General features: G+C 36.9%; 1 protein-coding gene across 1 annotated transcript in view; it reads left to right on the top strand.

The window, feature by feature from the left end:
• The window catches only part of ADSS2 (adenylosuccinate synthase 2), a 41810-nt gene extending 38431 nt beyond the window's left edge, over positions 1 to 3379 (top strand). Inside the window, exons 12-13 of the mRNA XM_004605443.3 lie at positions 793 to 942; positions 2272 to 3379. Of these exons, the coding sequence (XP_004605500.1) occupies positions 793 to 942; positions 2272 to 2324 (203 nt within the window). The 3' untranslated portion in view covers positions 2325 to 3379. The remainder of the gene's footprint in view (positions 1 to 792; positions 943 to 2271) is intronic.
• The last annotated feature ends 16457 nt before the right edge of the window (positions 3380 to 19836 follow it).

Raw genomic sequence — 19836 nt, 5'->3', positions numbered from 1 at the left:
TACCAACTTTTTCCTGAGATTGCTGCCATTCTAGACATCCACAGGCCCTACTGTGTATAACTTTTAAAAGCAGTAAAAATGGGAAATTAAAGTTTGGTGCAAACTCATTTGACAAAATCTGGACTTAATCTCCTGTATTATTATTATAGTTTTATAGTTACATCTAATGATCTAGCTAATGATCTAGCTATTTGAGTTAACGGTACTACATTGCTATAGAAATATGATTATAAAATGCTGCCCTAGATTTATACACTGTTTTGCCTTTTCAAAAGGAAACTAATTAATTTTTCTAATGAAGGAGCTGTATTTTAAAATTTACTAAAATTCCTATTTTATAGTTACAGAGTACTACCAGTCTCTCCACCAGTGTTTCAAAATCCCTCCACCATTTTCCCATGGTCCCTTCCCCTCTCCCCTCACCTCTTTAGGTACCACTTGTATTGATCATATTCCAGGCTTTGTTTAAAGTAAAAATTTAAAATTCCAAATTCCAAATGCATCTAGCTCCAAGGATTTAAAAAGTTCTACCTGTAATATAACAAAAATGTGTTTGATATAGACATAAATATGCTTCATTTTGCTTAATTTTGTTTTTTTTGTTTGGGGGCCACACCTGGCAGTGCTCAGGGCTCACTCCTGACTCTATGCGCCCAGGGAATCATTCCTGGCTGTGCTCAGGGGATCGTATGGATGCTGGGGATCAAAGCTGGGTTGGTCACATGCAAGGAAGCGACCTACTCCCTGTACTATCACTGCAGCCCCTGAAATAATATGTTCTTTAACTTCTAGCAAATCAAGAAGTCTTAAATAAAGTTGAAGTTCAATATAAGACTCTCCCAGGATGGAACACAGACATATCAAATGCAAGGACATTTAAAGAGCTACCTGTTAATGCTCAAAATTATGTTCGATTTATTGAAGATGAGCTTCAAATTCCAGGTAAATATATTTGTGTAGTTATCTTTTCTTTCTTCTCTTTTCTTTTTTCTTTTTTTTTTTTTTAACTTAACTACCCTTGAAATAGGATTGGAGGAAGTTTGTTGTTCCTTTGAAAAGTTCTCATTTGCAGAATGTGAGAAAGAGATCATCTAAAATATCTGTATTCCTTGTAGTAAATACAGTCACCTTCCTTTAATTCTTAATGTACTAGGAGATAGATATCTCCCACCCTTTTGGCCCTGTCTTAATTTTGTTCATCTCTTCTTTTACTCTATTACAGACATTCTTGTTTTGTTCCTTTTATAAATTACAAATCCTTTTTTACAGTTTGTGGATTTTAAAAAAAATTATTTATTTATTTTTAAATTAAACCACCTTTAAGAGGTGTGGGAGTTTCTTTATTAGATCTTAGGAAATAAAAGGTACAGGAAATAGGGCATCCAATTTGAAATAAATAGAAGAATAAATAATAAAATTTACTAATTTAAAACACAGAGTTAGACCTGGTTATGGCTGAACTAATTGCATAGTCTTTGTTTTAATATATTGCTTGTTTTCTTTAATTTGTACTGTTGGAGATTTGAGTGACAAAAAGTAAAGTGATTGAGTATCCTCCATATAATAAAATCTCTTAGGTAATTTTTATGATTTTTGTATTATAGTTCATTTATATTTATGGATCATCTTATAAATGAAGCTTTTTTCTTTATCGCCATCTGCCCTTCTCACCTTGATATCATGTTTAGTAATTGTCATTTGTTTATTTATTTATTTTTATTTAGTCTAAAGTTTTTGGTTCATACTTTATAAAATTAAAACCATAGTAAATCTAGCAATGAAAAATGTAAAACATTTTAACTATTTTGGTGAATTTGATTAGAGATTCCCAAAGGTCAGTAGTTGCCGATACAGTCAGCAACTCTGACAGAAATTTAAATAGTATTATCTCAAGATACTTCTACTTTTCTGTTGTATAAAAGTTGTCACTCTTAGTATCACTAGTAGCATTCATTTATCAAAAATAATTTCTTTTATCAGTAACTTGTCCTGGTTTGGGGCAATGATTTACTGCTCTAGTTATTAGGAATTGAGGAATTGTAAATATTGTTTAATTAAAACAGGAAATGAAAACACAGGTTACCCTGTGTTTACTATAATATCTCCACCATATTAGAAATACGCAAAATGTTTTCTAGGGTTTAACAAAAAAACAGCAAAAAGCACTTTAGAAGTTCAGCAATGGCACTGACAAAAATGGGGAATAAATGTCTGCTAATTCTGAAGATTGAGCATTGTAAATAAATTAATACAGTTTTTTTTCCCTCCCAGTTAAATGGATCGGTGTAGGAAAATCCAGAGAATCTATGATTCAACTCTTTTAAGGATTTCCAATGATACAAGATACACTCCTTGAAAGTGGGGGAGGGAAAGACTTTCATGAATATTTCCTTTCTGATCTATCTGCAAATTTCAATAACAACAACTTTGAAGTGCGATTTAAGTCCTCCAGTCTTTTGGCTGTGGAGATACTTTGGCGAATTCAGTTGTCAGCTTCTTTAGCTGGCAAATTGCTGAATCATTTATTGCTCCTGCTGCTCATGGTGCCACGTTTTCTTTCAATGTTTAGTAATAGTTTAATTCTTGTTGTTTGAGACCTAAAATAGAATGGCTTCAATGTAGTTTTTCTTCATTATTGTCATTGTGTCATTAAGTTTTACCTCTATTAAATGGTAAAAATAACTAATGCAGTTTTGCACAAATATTTTTATTACATTCTGATTATTCAATTCTGTCATTATAATCTTTTCTGTTATAAAAATGAAAATATAGGGGTCCCATAAAATTTTGTAATGCTGCAAATTCTGTTTAAATTGTAAGCTGTGTATTTTCTGCTGAGACCATTGCAAACTTGAGCTTGCTGGGGGGTTGGGGGTGCTATATTCATGGGTCATTTAATTTGTATGAACATGAAAAACTTGTGTAAATTATTTCACGTGTTAAACATTTAATTAAATTTTCAAAGAGAAAAGGTGTTTCCCAAAATAATCTTAATGCTTAAAAATTTAGTCATTAAAGAATTTGTGATTTTTAGTGGCTATTTTTCTTTTTGACATTAACTGAAATGTATGGCTTCCCTTTTAAAATCTTTTTATTTTTAAATCTAGTGGGTTGATTTTTTTTTTTTAACTTGTGCCTCTCAATATACAAAATTATCAGTAAGGGTCCAAATGAACCCTAAATTGTTGGTCATAACTTTGATCTGCCTTTATTTCTCCTTTCTTTAAAAGAAGAGGTGTTATTTTGACAATTAGGCTTAACATATCATGTTAAGATTATTCTTCAATGAGCTATTTTAACTGTTTAAACTAGGTGCCACTTAAATTTATTTTATTATATCATCAAACAGCTGATTAAAAAGAACTAAATATTTCTAGTATGCTTTGTGTGCTGTGTTTTTGTTCTGATAAGAGAAATAATAATAACACTCGTATGTAGGAAGGAGCTTTATCATTGCAATCTGTGGTGATAAGGTAAAGAGAGATCAAAATAGAATCTTTGATAGGACTTAGTACCTTTTATATTTAATAAATGTACTTCTGTTTAAAAATTCTAAAATAGACCAGCATTCTTGGACTCACAACAAAATAAAATGACATGTTTTGACAAGTCCATTACTGATTGATCAATAATGACTTCTGTAAAAATAATTTATATTTAATATATAATAAATAATTTTTATTTTTCCTAATGTAAAATGAATGGACTTTTATTTCTCTTTACTCTTTCATCTTCCTGCTGGGATGTCAAATTATATTAGCTATCCAGAGATGAGAAGTAAGCATTTCAAACTTCATATTGTCTTGGCTATAAACATTTCATTATTGAAATAGTTTCAGCAGTGAACTAGAAGTAGATATAAAGAACCCATTGTTCAAGTCAGTAGTGGTCTTTCCTTTTTTTTAACCAAAAGATTATAACTCTCCTATTGGTGTTATGGACATTTTGCTCAGTTTTTAAAAATCAGTTTTAGTGATTCTCTTCCACTTAATTTTAAAATTAAACTGCTTGCTACTTAAATGTTATAAGAACGAACTGCTCTTTAGCTATAGTTGTCTTTAAAATAATAAATCTTTATTAAATATTATATGTGTTACTTTCTACTAGGCACTGACTATGCAGTGGTCACAAGTACGTGGTCTTTTGATCATTGTTGACCCTATGTTAAATAAATTTGTATTTGTAAGTGATACTATGGGCATATAATGGAAAAGTACAGAAGCTATTAAATTTGGAAAGTGTCAGAGAAGGCCAGTGGTGAAAATAACATTTAAAGGTTTAACACTAAGCAGAAAGGATAGATTGGAGGCCAGAGAGATAGTACAGTGGGTAGGTCGCTTGCGCTGCACATGGCTGACCCGAGTTCGATCCCTGGCATCCTATATGGTTCCCAAAGCCCACAAGCATTTGATTCCTGAACAAAGAGCCGGGAGTAAGCCCTAAGTACTGCTGAGTGTGACCCAAAAATAAACAGAAAGGATATGTTACATAATGACTGGCAAGAAGTAAGCCCTGAGCACTGCTAGGTGTGGCCCCCAAACAAACAAAAATAAACTGGAAGGATATGCTCAACATGATTAAATGACTGGTCAGGTTCATGAAGTTGGCAGTAAACTGGAGGAAGAAACTAAGCTAAACATGTTTAAGTTGAAAGATGAGTACTTTAAGAGGCATACATAATGAGAGCACTGGAAAATTATTGAAATAAAAAACTTGTACTCTGATGTTTGAAATTTGGAAAAAGGAAACTGGGTGGCAAAACAGGTATTTCAGTGAAAAGTGGGTCTATTGCATAGTATTGTTTTGTTTTGGCTACACAACCAGAGGTGCTCAGGAATTACACTTGGTGGTGTCCAGAAAAACATACACAGTTCTAGGGATTCAAGGATATGTCACATAAGCAGATAGGCAACTGCCTTAATTCCTGATTATCTCTCCAGGTATATGTTTTTATTAATTGAGTAATAGAGTTGAATGGAAATGGCAGTTCTTCACAAATGAGTGTATGAATTAAATGCCAAATGAAGAATTATGTGTGTTCTTTGTATCCACTATACTGTATTAGAAGGAATGTGTTCAGAGATCTTGCAAAAAGAAAATCAATAAGTTGTCTAGAAATAGCTGAGACATACGTAATGCCTATAAATGAGTTGAAGGTATTTGATGTTATTTGGGAAAGATTATATTAAAAGCAAAATAACATGAATTTAAGATAGAATAAATTTTTAAAGTTTTAATGAACGTAATTTGGGAAAATATATAATCTTAGGGGAAATCTTTATAGACGGAAAAACAGGAAACCCTAAGGAAATGTATATATTTGACCAACTTTTTACATGTTACAAAGAATTTTTTTTTTTTTTAATTTGAGGGACAAAAGCAAGGGAAAAGTTTTTAGTTCACAAAGAATTGTTTGGAAAATACTTCCAGAACCTACTCTATTAGTGTAGAAATGAATCGAGAAAACTTTTACCATGCATGACTCTGAGAAGGAAAATAAAATTTGGATCACCTCTACATTGCATTTCTATTTATCTTTCTTCCTTAGAAGCCTCTTTGCATGATTTATTATCATCCAAATGATACATATAGGCAGCTTTTATTTAAATGACTTTGTTAAGGTGTAAGTCAATAACACTACAATATTTACTTTTTTAAAGACTACAGGTTGCATGTCATCTATTACTTCTACTTCTCAGTTCCCCCCAAAAAAGTTAACATTCAGAAAGATGTATATTGTTCCAGGTTCATTCCAGCACTTACGTTAGCTAAGATATGGAACAATGTAAATGTTTATTGATAGATAAAATGTGATGTCAAGTATGTGTGTGCATGTGGGTGCACATATACATACACTAAGAAATGTTACTCAGCCATAAAAAGGAAGTATTGGTATTTGCAACAATGTAAATGAATCTTGAATGCATTCTCAAGGAAAGAAATCAGAAAAGACATACTAAATGATCTCACTTATATGTATGTGGACTCTAAAAAGCAAAGGGCCAGAGAGATGGTACAGAGAGTAGGTGTTTGCCTTGTATGTGGCCAGTCCTGATTTGATTCTCAACACCACCTGTAATCCTCTAAAAAGCACCTGGAGTGTGTGATCTCTGAACACAGAGCCAGGAGTATCCTAGAGCACAGTGAGGTGTGGCCCCAAACCACTACTGCTCCTTCAAAAAGCCGAAACAAAAATCCTGCATATAGACAACAAAAATTATAGATACGAAAGCAGAAAGATGGTTGCCAAAGGCAGCAAGAGAGGGAGTGAAACTTAGGGGCTGGAGAGCTAGTACACTAGATGGCATGCTTGCCTTGAATGCAGACAACCTGGGTTCAATCCCAACATCACATACGCTCTCCTGGGCTTTGCCAGCAGGGATCTCTGAGCACAGGGCCAGGAATAGAGCTTTGAGGTCCACCAAGTATGACTCAAAAGCAAAATAAAAAAAGTGCAATGGAAAGTTATAAATAACTCATGGAAATGATGTATAGTTAACATGTTTGAAATTACTGAGATTGTAAAATCCACCAAAAATGATTATGTAGTGACAAATTAATGAAATCGTTTTGCTCTATATACAAATGTTAAGCAGTTGTAGATGTTTTAATTTTATATGTCAGTCATACCTCAATAGAAAAAGAACAGTTTGCTGATTTAGACAATTTGTAGAGTTCTGTACTCATCACCTTAATTTTAGAACAATTGACATCACCCAGTGAAAGTCCTTTGATCTGTCAGCTAACCATTCCTACCTCCAATCTCACAAATTTATTTTTTGTCTTAACCTGGATATTTCATATAAATGAAACCATGCAGTATTTCAGATATTGTCTTTTATACCCCACCATTTTTGAGTGATGTATACATATGTATATGTATACACCTTGTGTATTTGTCTTTGGACATTGTTACGTTTGAGTTGTTTCCATATCCTAGCCATTGCACTTAGCACTGCAATGAACATAGATAACATTTTTTTTTCACACTAAAAACAATATATTTTATTTTCAAGCACACATAAAACCAAGCTTCCCCAGTTATCCCCTCCCTCCACAAATCCTCAAAATTGGATAGACAGGAAGCAGATTGCTTCTGCTGAGGTTTCTGATGATCAGACACGGGTGCATCAAAGGTAGAAAGCGTTCTTTTTTTTTCAAGAGTTCTTTTTTTTCAATCTGCCATCCTCAAGACCAAGAAAATCAAAGTATATTTGATTTTCAAAGTAAAGATATTTCACTACAGTCTCCAATCCATACAGCATCACTGTGCATAGCACAATTCACATAGATAACTTTTGATATTAATATATATTATGAATTACATGGCTCATATAATATAAATATACATAATATATGGATTATATAGGATATGTAGTTATACAATAAACATTGTTTTTTATATTCTTATGCATTTTTAAATTTACATCTTTTTAAATTAATGTCTTTGTGTTTTGGGGATAGATACTAAGTAGAATTGCTGGGTTGGAAGGAAGCTTTTCTTTTGAGATGTCTCTATATTGTGTTCCACAGAGACTGAACCAGATGGTATTCCTAAAGAGGGTTCCTTTTACATCATATCTCTATCCACATTGTTGTTTCCAGTCTTTGATTTATGCCATTCTCAATAAATAACAACTTTGCATGCCTTCTGTTCATCCATGTGCCCTCTTTAGGGAAATGTTTGTTAATCTCTCCATTTTTTGATGGACTTACTGATTTTTTTGTTGTTTAACTTTGTGTTTTATATATCTTCGATATTAGCCTTTTATTTGGTGTATAGTGTGTAAATAATTTCTCCTGTGCAAGCGGGTAGGGCATTTGCCTTGCACGCGGCTGACCCGGGTTCAATCCCCGGCACCCCATATGGTCCCCCAAGCACCGCCAGGGGTAATTCCTGAGTGTAAAGCCAGGAGTAACCCCTGAGCATCGCTGGGTTGTGACCCAAAAAAAAAAAAAAATTTCTCCTGTGCAGTAGTGTCTTTTTATTATAGCCCAAGTATCTTTTGCCATGAAGAAACGTTTTAATTTGCTATAGCCCCATGTTGAAGTATAGCTCTAAACATTTTAGGATAATATTGGTTTAGTATTAATATTGTCCTTTCTCCCTTGCCACAGGGAGCTTAGGTTTAAGGCTCTGAGACACTCCCAATCCTTTGCTTATCTGTAACCTCTTCTCTGTGCTCTCCTCCCCAACCAGTTAATCACCTTTTCCCCCTAATCAAATTCTGTTAACTTGTAAGGTCAGATCCTTCTAAGGACACTGAACTTGTAAGTTAAATACTGCTTTTCCCCATCTTTTGCATAGTTTGCTTTAAAGCAATGTCCTTTTTGTATGGATATGGGAAGATAGTTAATATTATGCTTTTGTAACTTGAGAGTTAATTGACTCTGAACAGTACTCACTCCGGGGCATCTGCTTCCTCATCTTAAGCCTCAGTTGCCCTTGGTTCCTAGCACCTCAAAAGCAGGGTCCCGGCGAGGGACTGAATGGGCTCAGGGTAAGCTGTGAGCTACCCTGGAATCAAAATGGTCCAGGCCAAGTGCCACAATTCTTAGCTATAAGTCAAGAGCACGACTATGGACAAACTGTCATGACCCAGAAGAGGTAACTGAATAAGGACCCTGCTGGGGTTAGGGAGACTAACCTGGCCTGAGGACTGTGGTCTGGAGTATATAGTGAGATGTCCTCAGGAAGAACCAAACTTTAAGCTTGATATCTCTTACTGTGCTCATACAAAATGACATTGCTAGAAATATTAGAAGTAAATTTACTACAACTATTTTAAGTGGATTACTAGATGAGGAAAGAAAGCAACACACCCTGAATGGAATCCTGCCCTTGAGCGGATCTACTAGTAATCTGGAGTAATTTCCTTCGATGAGATTTTGTTCTTGAGTTAATCATCTGGAGGAGTGGCCTTACCTCTCTTTGCTTATTTGTTCATGGTCAGCCCCACCTTTGTATCCCCACCTTATGTGATTTCTATATAAACTAGGGTGTAAGAGTGGGCTAGGAGAATGAGGGGGATCCAGAGAGAGAAGCAGAAGGGGAATCAGAGGAGAATGTGGAGGAGATTGGAATAAACTGCAGTTGATACTGACCAACTTGGCCCTCGTTCCTTCTTTCCCCTGCCCTTCGCCATTGGCCTCCCCCGGGGTGGGGGAAGTGGAGACCACCAAACACAGGCGGCAAGAGAGAGAGGCTGCTGCTGCCCTTTAGTATATACACAGTCCTATTCATTTTTGTTTTTGTTCTCTTTGTCAGTATAGTCATAATTTAAAAACATGTCTGAGTTCAAGTCCAGGCAAGTTCTGCTTATATTTTCCTCAATGTATTTTATAAATTCTGGTCTAATATTTCATCTGCTTTCAATTAGCTTTTTTGTGTGGTGGTAGATAAGGATCCAGTTTCATCTTTTATTTAGCTGTTTTGTTTGTTTTTTGTGATGCCAGGGATGGAAACCAAAGTTTTACTTGTAAGGCTTGTTCCTTACTCCTGAACCACAGTCCCAGACCTAAATCAATTTTATTGTTATTTTTATTGTTTATTTAGCGGAACATACCACTCTTGGCTCAGAGCTCTGACCCTTCCCTAGTCTGTCTTTTAATTAAGAATTCATTATATATTTTAGATACAAATTATTAGATACTTTTGACTTATCATTTTGTTTCTTTTGAACTGGTTTTGAAGTTTTGGAAACTTTAAAACTTAGATATGTTCAAAATTATTGGTATTTCTTTTTATAGATTGTCTAAAAACACTAGAAGTATTACAGTTAGGAAATTTTTGCCTAGCCCAAGATTATAATTTTGTGTTTTATTCTGAATTTTGTAGGTTTGGATTTTTGTTTTGGGCCATACCCGGCAGCTCTGGGGGCTACTCCCAGTTTAGAGCTCAGGAGTTGTCCCTGGCAGTATTCGAACCATGTCATGCCGGGGATAAAACCTGGGGCTTCCTAGCCCTTTGAGCTATCTCCCCAATCTTTAATTATATATTATTGCCCCCTCTTAGATCTGTGATTTTATTTTAGTTACTATTTGTATATGATGTGAGGTGAGAGTCTAAATATATTTTCTTGCATGTTGCTATTTAGTTGATTTGACACCATTTATTAAAAAGGATTATCCTTTTGCTGTTATCCTGCCTTGGCATCCCTAATCCTTATATTAGTACTACAGTTTCTGTTTCATTTTGTTTGGTAACTACACCCACTGTGCTAAAGCTTACTTCTGGTTCTGTTCAGGGATCACTCCTGAGATGCTCAAAGGACTATATGTGGTATCAGTGACTAAGCTAGGGTCAGCTGCGTGAAAGACATGCAGCTTAGCTGTAATTTTATCCTGTCCGAGTAACACAAAATTTAGGACTTGAAGTGACTTCAACAAAATGAACAAATACACAGCTGTACTTACCCATCCTGTTGCTGAAGCACCACCAGACTAAATGAGAACTGTGAGAATCAACTTCAGGATTTAATTTTTTTTTTACTTTTCTTCTGGGGGCCTTCCCAAGCATTGCTCAGGAGGCTTGGGGACTCATCCCAACCATTCTTGGGCAGCTAGGCCAGTGGTTCAACATAAGGGCCCAAGGATGCAGTGTGGTGCTGTGGGATCTCCAAGGTCACAACTTGTGATGCTGAAAGCCTCCATGCTTGAAGAACAGTACGGTGTCAGGGATGGAATCTAAGCTGGTTGTATGTAAACCTTAACTATTCTCTCTGTCCTCCAGAATCAACATTCTGAAAAACCTGGGTGGCAAAAATACAGCATCTGAGCAAGCAGTAATGTAACTGTACCCTCACTGTGACTCACTAATTAAAAAACAAATAAATTATTTAAAAAAAAAGAGATATAAACTGATCACACCAAAAAACAAAAAATTACACTATTTAAATCAAGTAAGATTGTTATTCATACAACAAAAAAGTGGATTTAATAACCATAGTTATGAAGATTTGTATTTTCTCTGTAGGGTAATAGAAATATCATGAAACTTATTGTTTTATTACCAGTTAAAGAGGCTAGGCTTAGAAACAGATATACAGTCTCAATATCAGGGAGCCAAATAAGAGAGCCATGGCATAATATCCAAGCAGGCACTTCCTGTAATATTAAGAAAACAGCTATGGCCCAAATTATTCTTGACCCAATTATATAAATCAATTACATAAATGCCTTACTATTTTAGCTTAATATTTTGGGTTCTGGATATGAACACACGTGGATTTTTCAAAAGGAAGACATTTGATTTAACCTTTTTGGGGGTTTGTGTTTGTTTTGGGGGTCACATGTGGCTGTGGTTACTTGTGGTTCTGGGCTCAGGTATTATTCCTGAGCAGTACTTAAGGGACCATAATGGGGTGCTGAGAATCAAATCCAAGTTGGCAGCATGCAAGGCAAACCTTAGCTATGGTCTACTATCTCTCCAGCCTGGAAGATAGTTTAACCCCTAATAAATTACTTTCACGTGTTGAGAAAAAAAAGTTTAAAATAGAAATGTTTGTGTTGTTTTTATCTGCTCTTGACTTGCTCTGTGTCAGCAGCCTTTGTTCCACTATGGGACCCTGATTCTTGATCATGGAGAGATGGTCAGAGAGAAAGTTTAGAGCGAGCCTAAATGGCAAATTATCCTGATTCTGTCTAAACCCATCTGGGACTACTTGTAGGGCTGGTGCAGGCACTTGTCTGTTTTAGCTAACTTGAAAGTGAACTAGAATGGAAAGTGGTAGATACTTTTTTAAAAGTAGTGTAAAGCAAATGAAGACCCATAATTTCTTGGGATAACTGATTAGAATTATGGTACACAATAGAAAATCTATTTCCAGTGAGGAATTAGAGGAGGGGAGAATTCCTCTCTCTGAGAATTTAAGTCATTCAGAAGTGCCTTTATTTAAGGCTAGGACAATAGTACAGTGGTAGAGTGCTTGCCTTGCACATGGCCAACCCAGATCCCATCCCTGACACCACATATGGTCCCACAAGCCTACCAGGAGTAATCCTTGAGCACAAGCAAGCGTTCCCCCTCCATGCCCCCACACCCCCCAAAAAAACCCAAAACAAAAAAATGTATTTAGTGAGGAATATGGGAAGTCTATATCCATGCATGCCCAGGGAAGTAAACATGCTTAGAAAAGATCTAGGCTTGAACTGTTGACTGATCTCCAGGGTTCAAATATGAGGAAACAGTTAAGGCAGTCATATATAAATAACTTCAGTACCTGACTAGGTATTGAAGGAGCATCTTGATGACATTTTGCAGAGTGACACCATTTGCAAAGATGTTTCTGATACGTTTTAATTCTTGACCTTTAAGAGAATACCTGTCTGAACATGAGCTGAACACAAGTGAAATAGTCATGAATTGCACAAGTTTAGAAAACAGATTACAGATGACTCAAGCTTTTTAATAGTCAAGGACAGCCAATTTTGCAAAAGACATGATATGCTTTCCAGAGTTACTACACTATACTATTCAGATGTCCATTTCTCATTAACAAAACAAAAAAATCACAAGCAGGGAAATATATGACAGTTCTTAGGGGGAGAATGTTAAAACCATTACTGAGAAAACCATACACTGGACATACAGAAGTAGAAGTCAACTGTCTCAAACATGTAAAGAGCATAAAAAGAATCATGAATAAAGAAGATAAAGAATTAGAAAAAATAATATCTGTACAAAGTGAGATTATCAGGGACCAAAGAGGTTCTGAATAGACTAATCACATGCTTTGCCTGTGACAGTGGGACTCCTGCATTTAGGAAGCTTTCAAAATTAATAATTAAATGCTGAAAGATAGGTAGTACCTAAGAATAACTCCTGAGCAGAGCTGGAAGTAGCCCTTGAGCACTACTGTCCGAAGCCCAAAAATCAAAGAGTCTAGCAAGAAAGAGAAAGCAAAGAACCAAATTCTAATGCATATATAATAATTAAAATGGAAAATTCACTAGAGGGGTCCAGCAGATTTGAATAGATAGAAGAATCGGTGAACTTGAAAATGGTATAATGTTCATTATCACTATCACTGTATCACTGTCCCGTTGCTCATCAACTTGCTCGAGTGGGCGCCAGTAGCGTCTCCATTAGTCCCTGTCGCATGCAGGGTCAGGGCAATGAGGCCCATTATTGTTACTGTTTTTGGTGTATCGAATATGCTATGGGTAGCTTGCCAGGCTCTTGGTGTGAGATTCTGCATCCCTCTCTTCTGGGAGCTTTGGTTTTTAGTCTCTGGATCTTGGCTGTTGATGGCACCGGAGGCAGTTTGTGGGCATGACTGCCAAGTTACTGGAAAACTGGAGATCTGGGTGGAGGAGGCCCAGTCCCAATCTGAGCAGGCTTAGAGATCTCAGCCACGGGTCCTGCATATCTGTGTTCTTCTGCTGGTTCTTTTATGCATGAGGCTCTTCCAAGCATGTAAAGAGTGGCCTTGAGCATGGCTGTGGCTGGGTTCTGGAAGTTTTCAGCTGCCGAGGTTCTGCTTGGGGCGGTGAGGGAGACTGAACCCGCCCCCCTCCAAGGGGCCCTGGTGAAGACAGCCTGGCGTGGGGCAGAAGATTCATTATAATGTTATAATGTTCATTATAATGGTATAATTATATGGTTTATAATGCTATAATTAAATAGAGAGGGGCCAGAACAATAGTACAGGGGTATGATGCTTGCCTTGCATGTTGCTGACCCAGGTTTATTCCCCAATAGCCCATATGGTTCCAAGTCCACCAGGAATGATCCCTGAATGCAGAGCCAGGACACAGCTAGGTATATTGCCCCAAAACTGAAACAAAACAAAACAAAACAAAACAACCTTTTTTCAGTATCAGAAAGAAAATACAGAAAAATGAAGAGCTATGGGATCAGTAGGAAACCACCAAGTGGTCCTAGTTGCATTATGGGTGTCATAGAAGATGAGAGGAGGAGGCAGAAAGAATATATGAGAAAAATATTTTTTAAATGACATTCTACAAGTTTTAAAAGCACAGCTTGTAATAGGATAAAGTCACAAGTCTTCCACACTGAGACACATGATCAAGCAAATAGAATCTTGAACAATGAGAAAACAATATCGGGCAAAGGATCCTTGGTAACACCAAGGCTGGTTTTTCATCAGCAGCATGGAGGCCAGAAAGTAACAAGCTAACACTTAAAATGTTGGAGTGACTAGAGAGAATGTATAGGGCATAAGGCACATGACTTGCATACCACCAAGCCTGGTTTAGTCCCCAGTACCACAGAGTGCACCCCCTGCTCCCCAAACCCCCAACCAGCTCTGGGTGCAGCCCTGGAGGCTTTAAGCTCTTCCAGGGTGGCCTGGCACCACGGGCCCAAGCAGCGCCACATCTTCAGACACTTTCTTTGACCCATCAATCTGGATGGCCAGGCTCACTGGTGGGGCCCTCAGCTGCATTCAGGAGGCCTCCAAAATAAAGTGCTATAAGATTAACTAGTTATGTGGTGGCAAGAATTATATGTGCAGCAAAACTATCCATTGGAAAGTTGGAAAGATAGAATAGCAAATGTAGAAGAAACTTACTAACCATGATCTCTTGATGTGCTCTTGAGGGCTGGACAGATAGTACAGGGGTTAAGGTGGCCAATTCATGTGACCAATTGTGGTTCAGTCCCCATATTGCATATGGTGCCCTGAACACTGCCAAGAGTGATCCTTGAGCATAAAGCCAAGAGTAAGACCTTAGCACCACTAAGTATGGCCCCCCCAAACAAAAACCCTATTGTAGAACAGTGATGTGGGCCTTTTATACTTGTGGACCAGCTCCAGTTCTCAAACTGGTGGCTGAAAACTATTGCTATTGAGGGCCCTTCAGGTTGAAATGAAGAGAAACGAGATGCAGCTGAAACTTAAAGAAGAAACAAAGATCTCCAGGAGCCAGTATTACTATATTTTCAGTAATAACTCCATTTTTTTTTTACTCCTACATGACTTAAAAAGGAAATGTATAAGAATTATAAATTTGTTTATTGGGTACATTGTATAAAAATGCAATTTGTGACAACATAAGGGAGGAGAATGGAGCTGTGTAGGAACAAATATTTTTTGTATTGCTGCTAAAATGAGATCACTTAAAATTATATTGTTGTATATTGATATTAATTGTTATCTCCATGCTAACTACGAGGAAATTTTCTTTTTAATATTTGAAGGCATTGTAAAAGAATTAAAACACTACAGAAAACCAACTAAATACAAAGAAAGGCAGAAATGGAATAAATGAGGGATGAAGAGACAGTACAGGTCTGGGAGATGGCCCAAAGGGTTGGAATGCATGCCTGGCTGGGACAGTGCTCTGGGTTCAATCCCTGGCACTGAATGTCCTCCATGACATAAATAAAGGACTTGAAGAGCACTGTAAATTAGTTAGACCTAACAAAACATTAATAGAACAATAACTTAACAGACATACTTCTCAAGTGCAAATAGAGCATTCTCCAGTAGAGACCTATATTTTAGGTTACAAAACAAGGGTCAGATTCCAGAGCATTGTACCTGGTCACAATGGAGTAATACTAGAAATTAATAATAGGTAAAATTGAAAAATTAAAACATCCAGAAATTTAACACCAACGTGTTGGGGGGGAATCAAGAGAATCAGAAACTGCTTAGGGATGAGGAAATTTGAATAGCACAACATACGGAAAACAGATGCAGTGAAGGGAGTTTTCAGAAGGAAATTTGGTGAAAGGAAAAGCATTTCAAATCAACAGCATAACTTTACACTTTTAAGCGGGGAAAAAGCTACATGAATTCAAAGTCAGAAAAGACATGAAATAATAGATTAGTGCAGAGATTATTTATTATTTATTATTATTATTATTATTTGCTTTTTGGGTCACATCCGGCATTGCACAGGGGTTACTCCTGACTGTACACTCAGAAATTACTCCTGGCGGTGCTCAGGGGACCATATGGGATGCTGGGAATTGAACCCAGGTTGGCCGTGTTCAAGGCAAACGCCCTACCCATTGTGCGATTACAGTAGGGAAAATTAAAACAAAATCAATTAAACCAAAACTAGTTATTTGGGGTTTTGTTTTTCATGTGCTTGGCAATTGCAGTCTTTTATTTGGGGAAATTCTGGTCTTATGCTTTGTAAAAATATTTCATTAATAAGTTTCTCTGTCCTATCTGTAGAAAGCCTGTAGAAGATGGACCTGATTCATTACTGCTTGTCCTTTATTTTAAAGCAAAGTCACATTTTACTAAATTTTTTGTAGTTATATATTTAATTTTTACAAGTTCTGAGAAATACAGCTTTTTCTTGTATGTGGGTATAATTATTTTCACACATCTCTTGTTAAATATTGTTTGTTTAGCACTTTTCAGGTGTGTGTGTGTGTGTGTGTGTGTGTGTGTGTCCTGAATTCTGTTTCCTCTAGGGTCACTTGTTTATTTTGGTCTTGATCATTCATGTTGCATTACTACTTTTCTTTCAAGTATTTGATGACCTTTGGTTGGTGCGTCCCATCTAAGATTAAGGCAATGGGAAGTTATGTGCAAGATTAAGACAATGGGAAGTTCTTTGCAACTATATTCTTGGTGGTAGGCTATTAACTAGTAGGCTTCACTTTGAGTATGGAACCAATGATATGCTTGCGGAGAGGGGGAGCTAAACTTAATATTGTTTCGGAGCACTTGCAACAAGACAAGTAGCAGCTTCAGAACAAATGGCAGTTTTCATGAATCTTGAGTCTCTGCCCTAAATTGACCAACTTAATCTGAGAAGAATTTGTAACACATAAATATTTTAAGTTTGTAGCCATGGGATACAAACTTAAAAGTAGTTCTGTTACCATTATTTTAGTCTAAATGAATCACCCAAGAGCACTAAATATTTGTTTCAAGTGCCATGGTTATTTTAGCTTAAAAGCTAAGCTATACTTTCAAAAGTTTTCTTCACAACAGTAGGTCTCTGGCAGAGAATTAAGTTGCGTTGAATTCATCGAAATCATGGTCGATCCCTTTTTCTGATCTGTAATTGGAAATAAATTAATGACTTACTTTATGACTAATCATGTTAGTCCTAAATAACTTCTAAAATACATTACAGTGTCCTTTAAGCAATCGTATACAATTAGAAAAATAATTTTGGGATTTAAGATATAGGAATAAAGTTGGATTAAGAGACATATTTAGGGGCTCGAGCGATAGCACAGCGGGTAGGGCGTTTGCCTTGCACGCGGCCGACCCGGGTTCGAATCCCAGCATCCCATATGGTCCCCTGAACACCGCCAAGAGTAATTCCTGAGTATAGAACCAGGAGTAACCCCTGTGCATTGCCGGGTGTGACCCAAAAAGCAAAAAAAAAAAAAAAAAAAAAAAAAAAGAGAGACATATTTAGATCTAGATCTGGAGCTGGAGTGATTAGTATAGTGGGTAGGGCGTTTGCCTTGCACACACCCAGGTTTGATCCCTGGCATCCCATATGGTCCCCTAAGCATCAAATGGAGCAATTGCTGAGTTCAGAGCCAGGAGTAACCCCTGAGCATCATTGAGTGTGACCCAAAAAGCCAAAAAAAATTTTTTTAATTAAAAAAAAAGAGGCATACCCCTATTGCAAACCACAGCACCCAAAAGGAGAGAGAGAAGAAAAGGAAATATCCAGCACAGAGCGGGGGGGGGGGGTGGGGGCGATGGAATGGGGGGGTGGGCGGGATACTAGGTTCATTGGTAACGGAGAATGGACACTGGTGGAGGGAATGGGTGCTCGAACACTGTATGAGGGAAACACAAACACGAAAATGTGTAAATCTAACTGTACTCTCCGGGTGATTCACAAATTAAAAAATAAATAAGTTAAAAAAATTTTTTAAATGAAAAAAAGAGGCATATAGATCTATGTCAAAATGTTAATGAGATGATAAATCAGTCTAGAATTAGGATATTTCATTTTGACATCCTAATTCTAGACCCATAACCCTTTACATACTACATTATAAATAGTGTACTTTGTGCAAACTGCAGTTACCACCCCTAAATTTATGTCCATTAGAATTCCTTCATATTCTATAAGCTCTTGTTAACAATCACTAACAGTTACGCTTATCTAAAGATAAGGATTCAAGCTTGGTTGAATCCAGTAGTCATTGTATCTGTGTTTTATGAACCAAAGACCAGGTGGTTTTAATGAGGTAAAGGTAAGACGTTCAATTTGTGCAGTACTGTGCACTGTATTAGATGTGTTACCTTCGAGTCTCAGAGAGTCTATCCCACAGAGATTCATTGACTTGCAAGAGGTAATGGACTGGAGAGAAAGCTTAGTGGGCTGAGCTTATGCTCTGTGTGGAGAAATGGGCTCCATCTGGCATGGTGTTGCCCCCTCCCCAGCACTGCCAGGCATGACCCCCTTCCCAAGATCCCCAGTAAGTGTCAAGGTCTTTAATTCATTTTGACTTTTGTGCATGGTGTTAAAAATGTAATACTGAACATCACAATACCCTGAATATCAGGACCAAACTAACAGTGCCCACATTCACTTTAGGTCTCAAAAATCCTTGATTGTTCCACAGCACTTTAATAGCATTTAAAGAGGTAAATATTAATTGATATTAAGAATGGATCACATTTCATCCAGGGAATATGGCTTGACATGCCATCTCTGGAGGATTTTTTTTTTAATCTAATTTTTAATACTATCTGAAGTCAGTAACATTGAACTGTACAATATTCCTGAAGTAAAATAGCAACCCAAATCATCTTTTTTAAAAAAAATTTTTATTAGTGAATCATCGTGAGGTGCAGTTACAAACTTACGAACTTTTATGTTTGCATTTCAGTCATACAATGATCATTTACATCCCTCCAGTGCCTATTCTCCTCTACCAATGTTCCCAGTATCCCTCCTATCACCTCCACCCCACCCCCACCACCCCACCCTGCCTCTGAGGCAGGGCATTTCCTTTTGTTCTCTCTCCTTTTGGGTGTTGTAGTTTGCAACACAACACAAGTTACCTCAATAGAGGTATTGAGTGGCCATTATGTTCAGTCTATAGTCTACTTTTGGCACACATCTTTCAACCTCCCAACATCCTCTACTAGGTGTTCCCTTCTCTATCTCAGCTGCCTTTTCCCCCAGCATGTAAGGCCAGTTTCCAAGCTGTGGGGCAGACTTCCTGGTTCTTATCTCTACTACTCTTGACAACCAAATCTTCTTAAAGATTTGTGTCCAAAATTCTATTATTTAAAAGTCTGAGGAATCTTCCTTAATTACTCTTAGTGATCCTTGTTGAAGGAATTTACAATGAAGCTGAATTATACACACATTTAACCAGGTGAATTCAACAATGAAGGTTCTGAGAACACACATTTCTAGAGGGATTCTTTCTGCCATTCAACTTAGTGACAGACAGGGATGCTTTTCGACCTGAAAACTAATACAGATAGCCGGGAGGGGTGGGTACTATGGGAAGAGTGAAAGGTGTGGGACATAATAAATTTTTTTTACTTCCTTACCATTTGGCAAAGTGAAAGTTTTTTTAATGTGAATTTGATGGTAACTTCATTGAAAGTCATAGAAAAATTAAGTGAGCAATGGTATATAAAGCCCTATACTAAATTATTTATATAGATGTCTTGGTTCTATAAGGTTAATCTTTTTTTTCGGGGCTGGAATGATAGCACAGCGGGTTGGGCGTTTGGGTTGGGCGTTTGCCTTGCACGTGGCCAACCCGTATTTGATTCCCAGCATCCCATATGCAGGGGTAGTTCCTGAGTGCAGAGCCAGGAGTGACCCCTGTGCGTCATTGGGTGTGACCCAATAAGCAAAAACAAACAAACAAACAAAAGGTTAATCTTATTTGCCAAGAGAAAACAATAAAAA

Source organism: Sorex araneus, chromosome 9 (genome assembly GCF_027595985.1).
Source record: "Sorex araneus isolate mSorAra2 chromosome 9, mSorAra2.pri, whole genome shotgun sequence".
In the NCBI taxonomy this organism is placed as follows: domain Eukaryota; kingdom Metazoa; phylum Chordata; class Mammalia; order Eulipotyphla; family Soricidae; genus Sorex; species Sorex araneus.
This window is presented reverse-complemented; position numbering and strand designations above follow the sequence as displayed.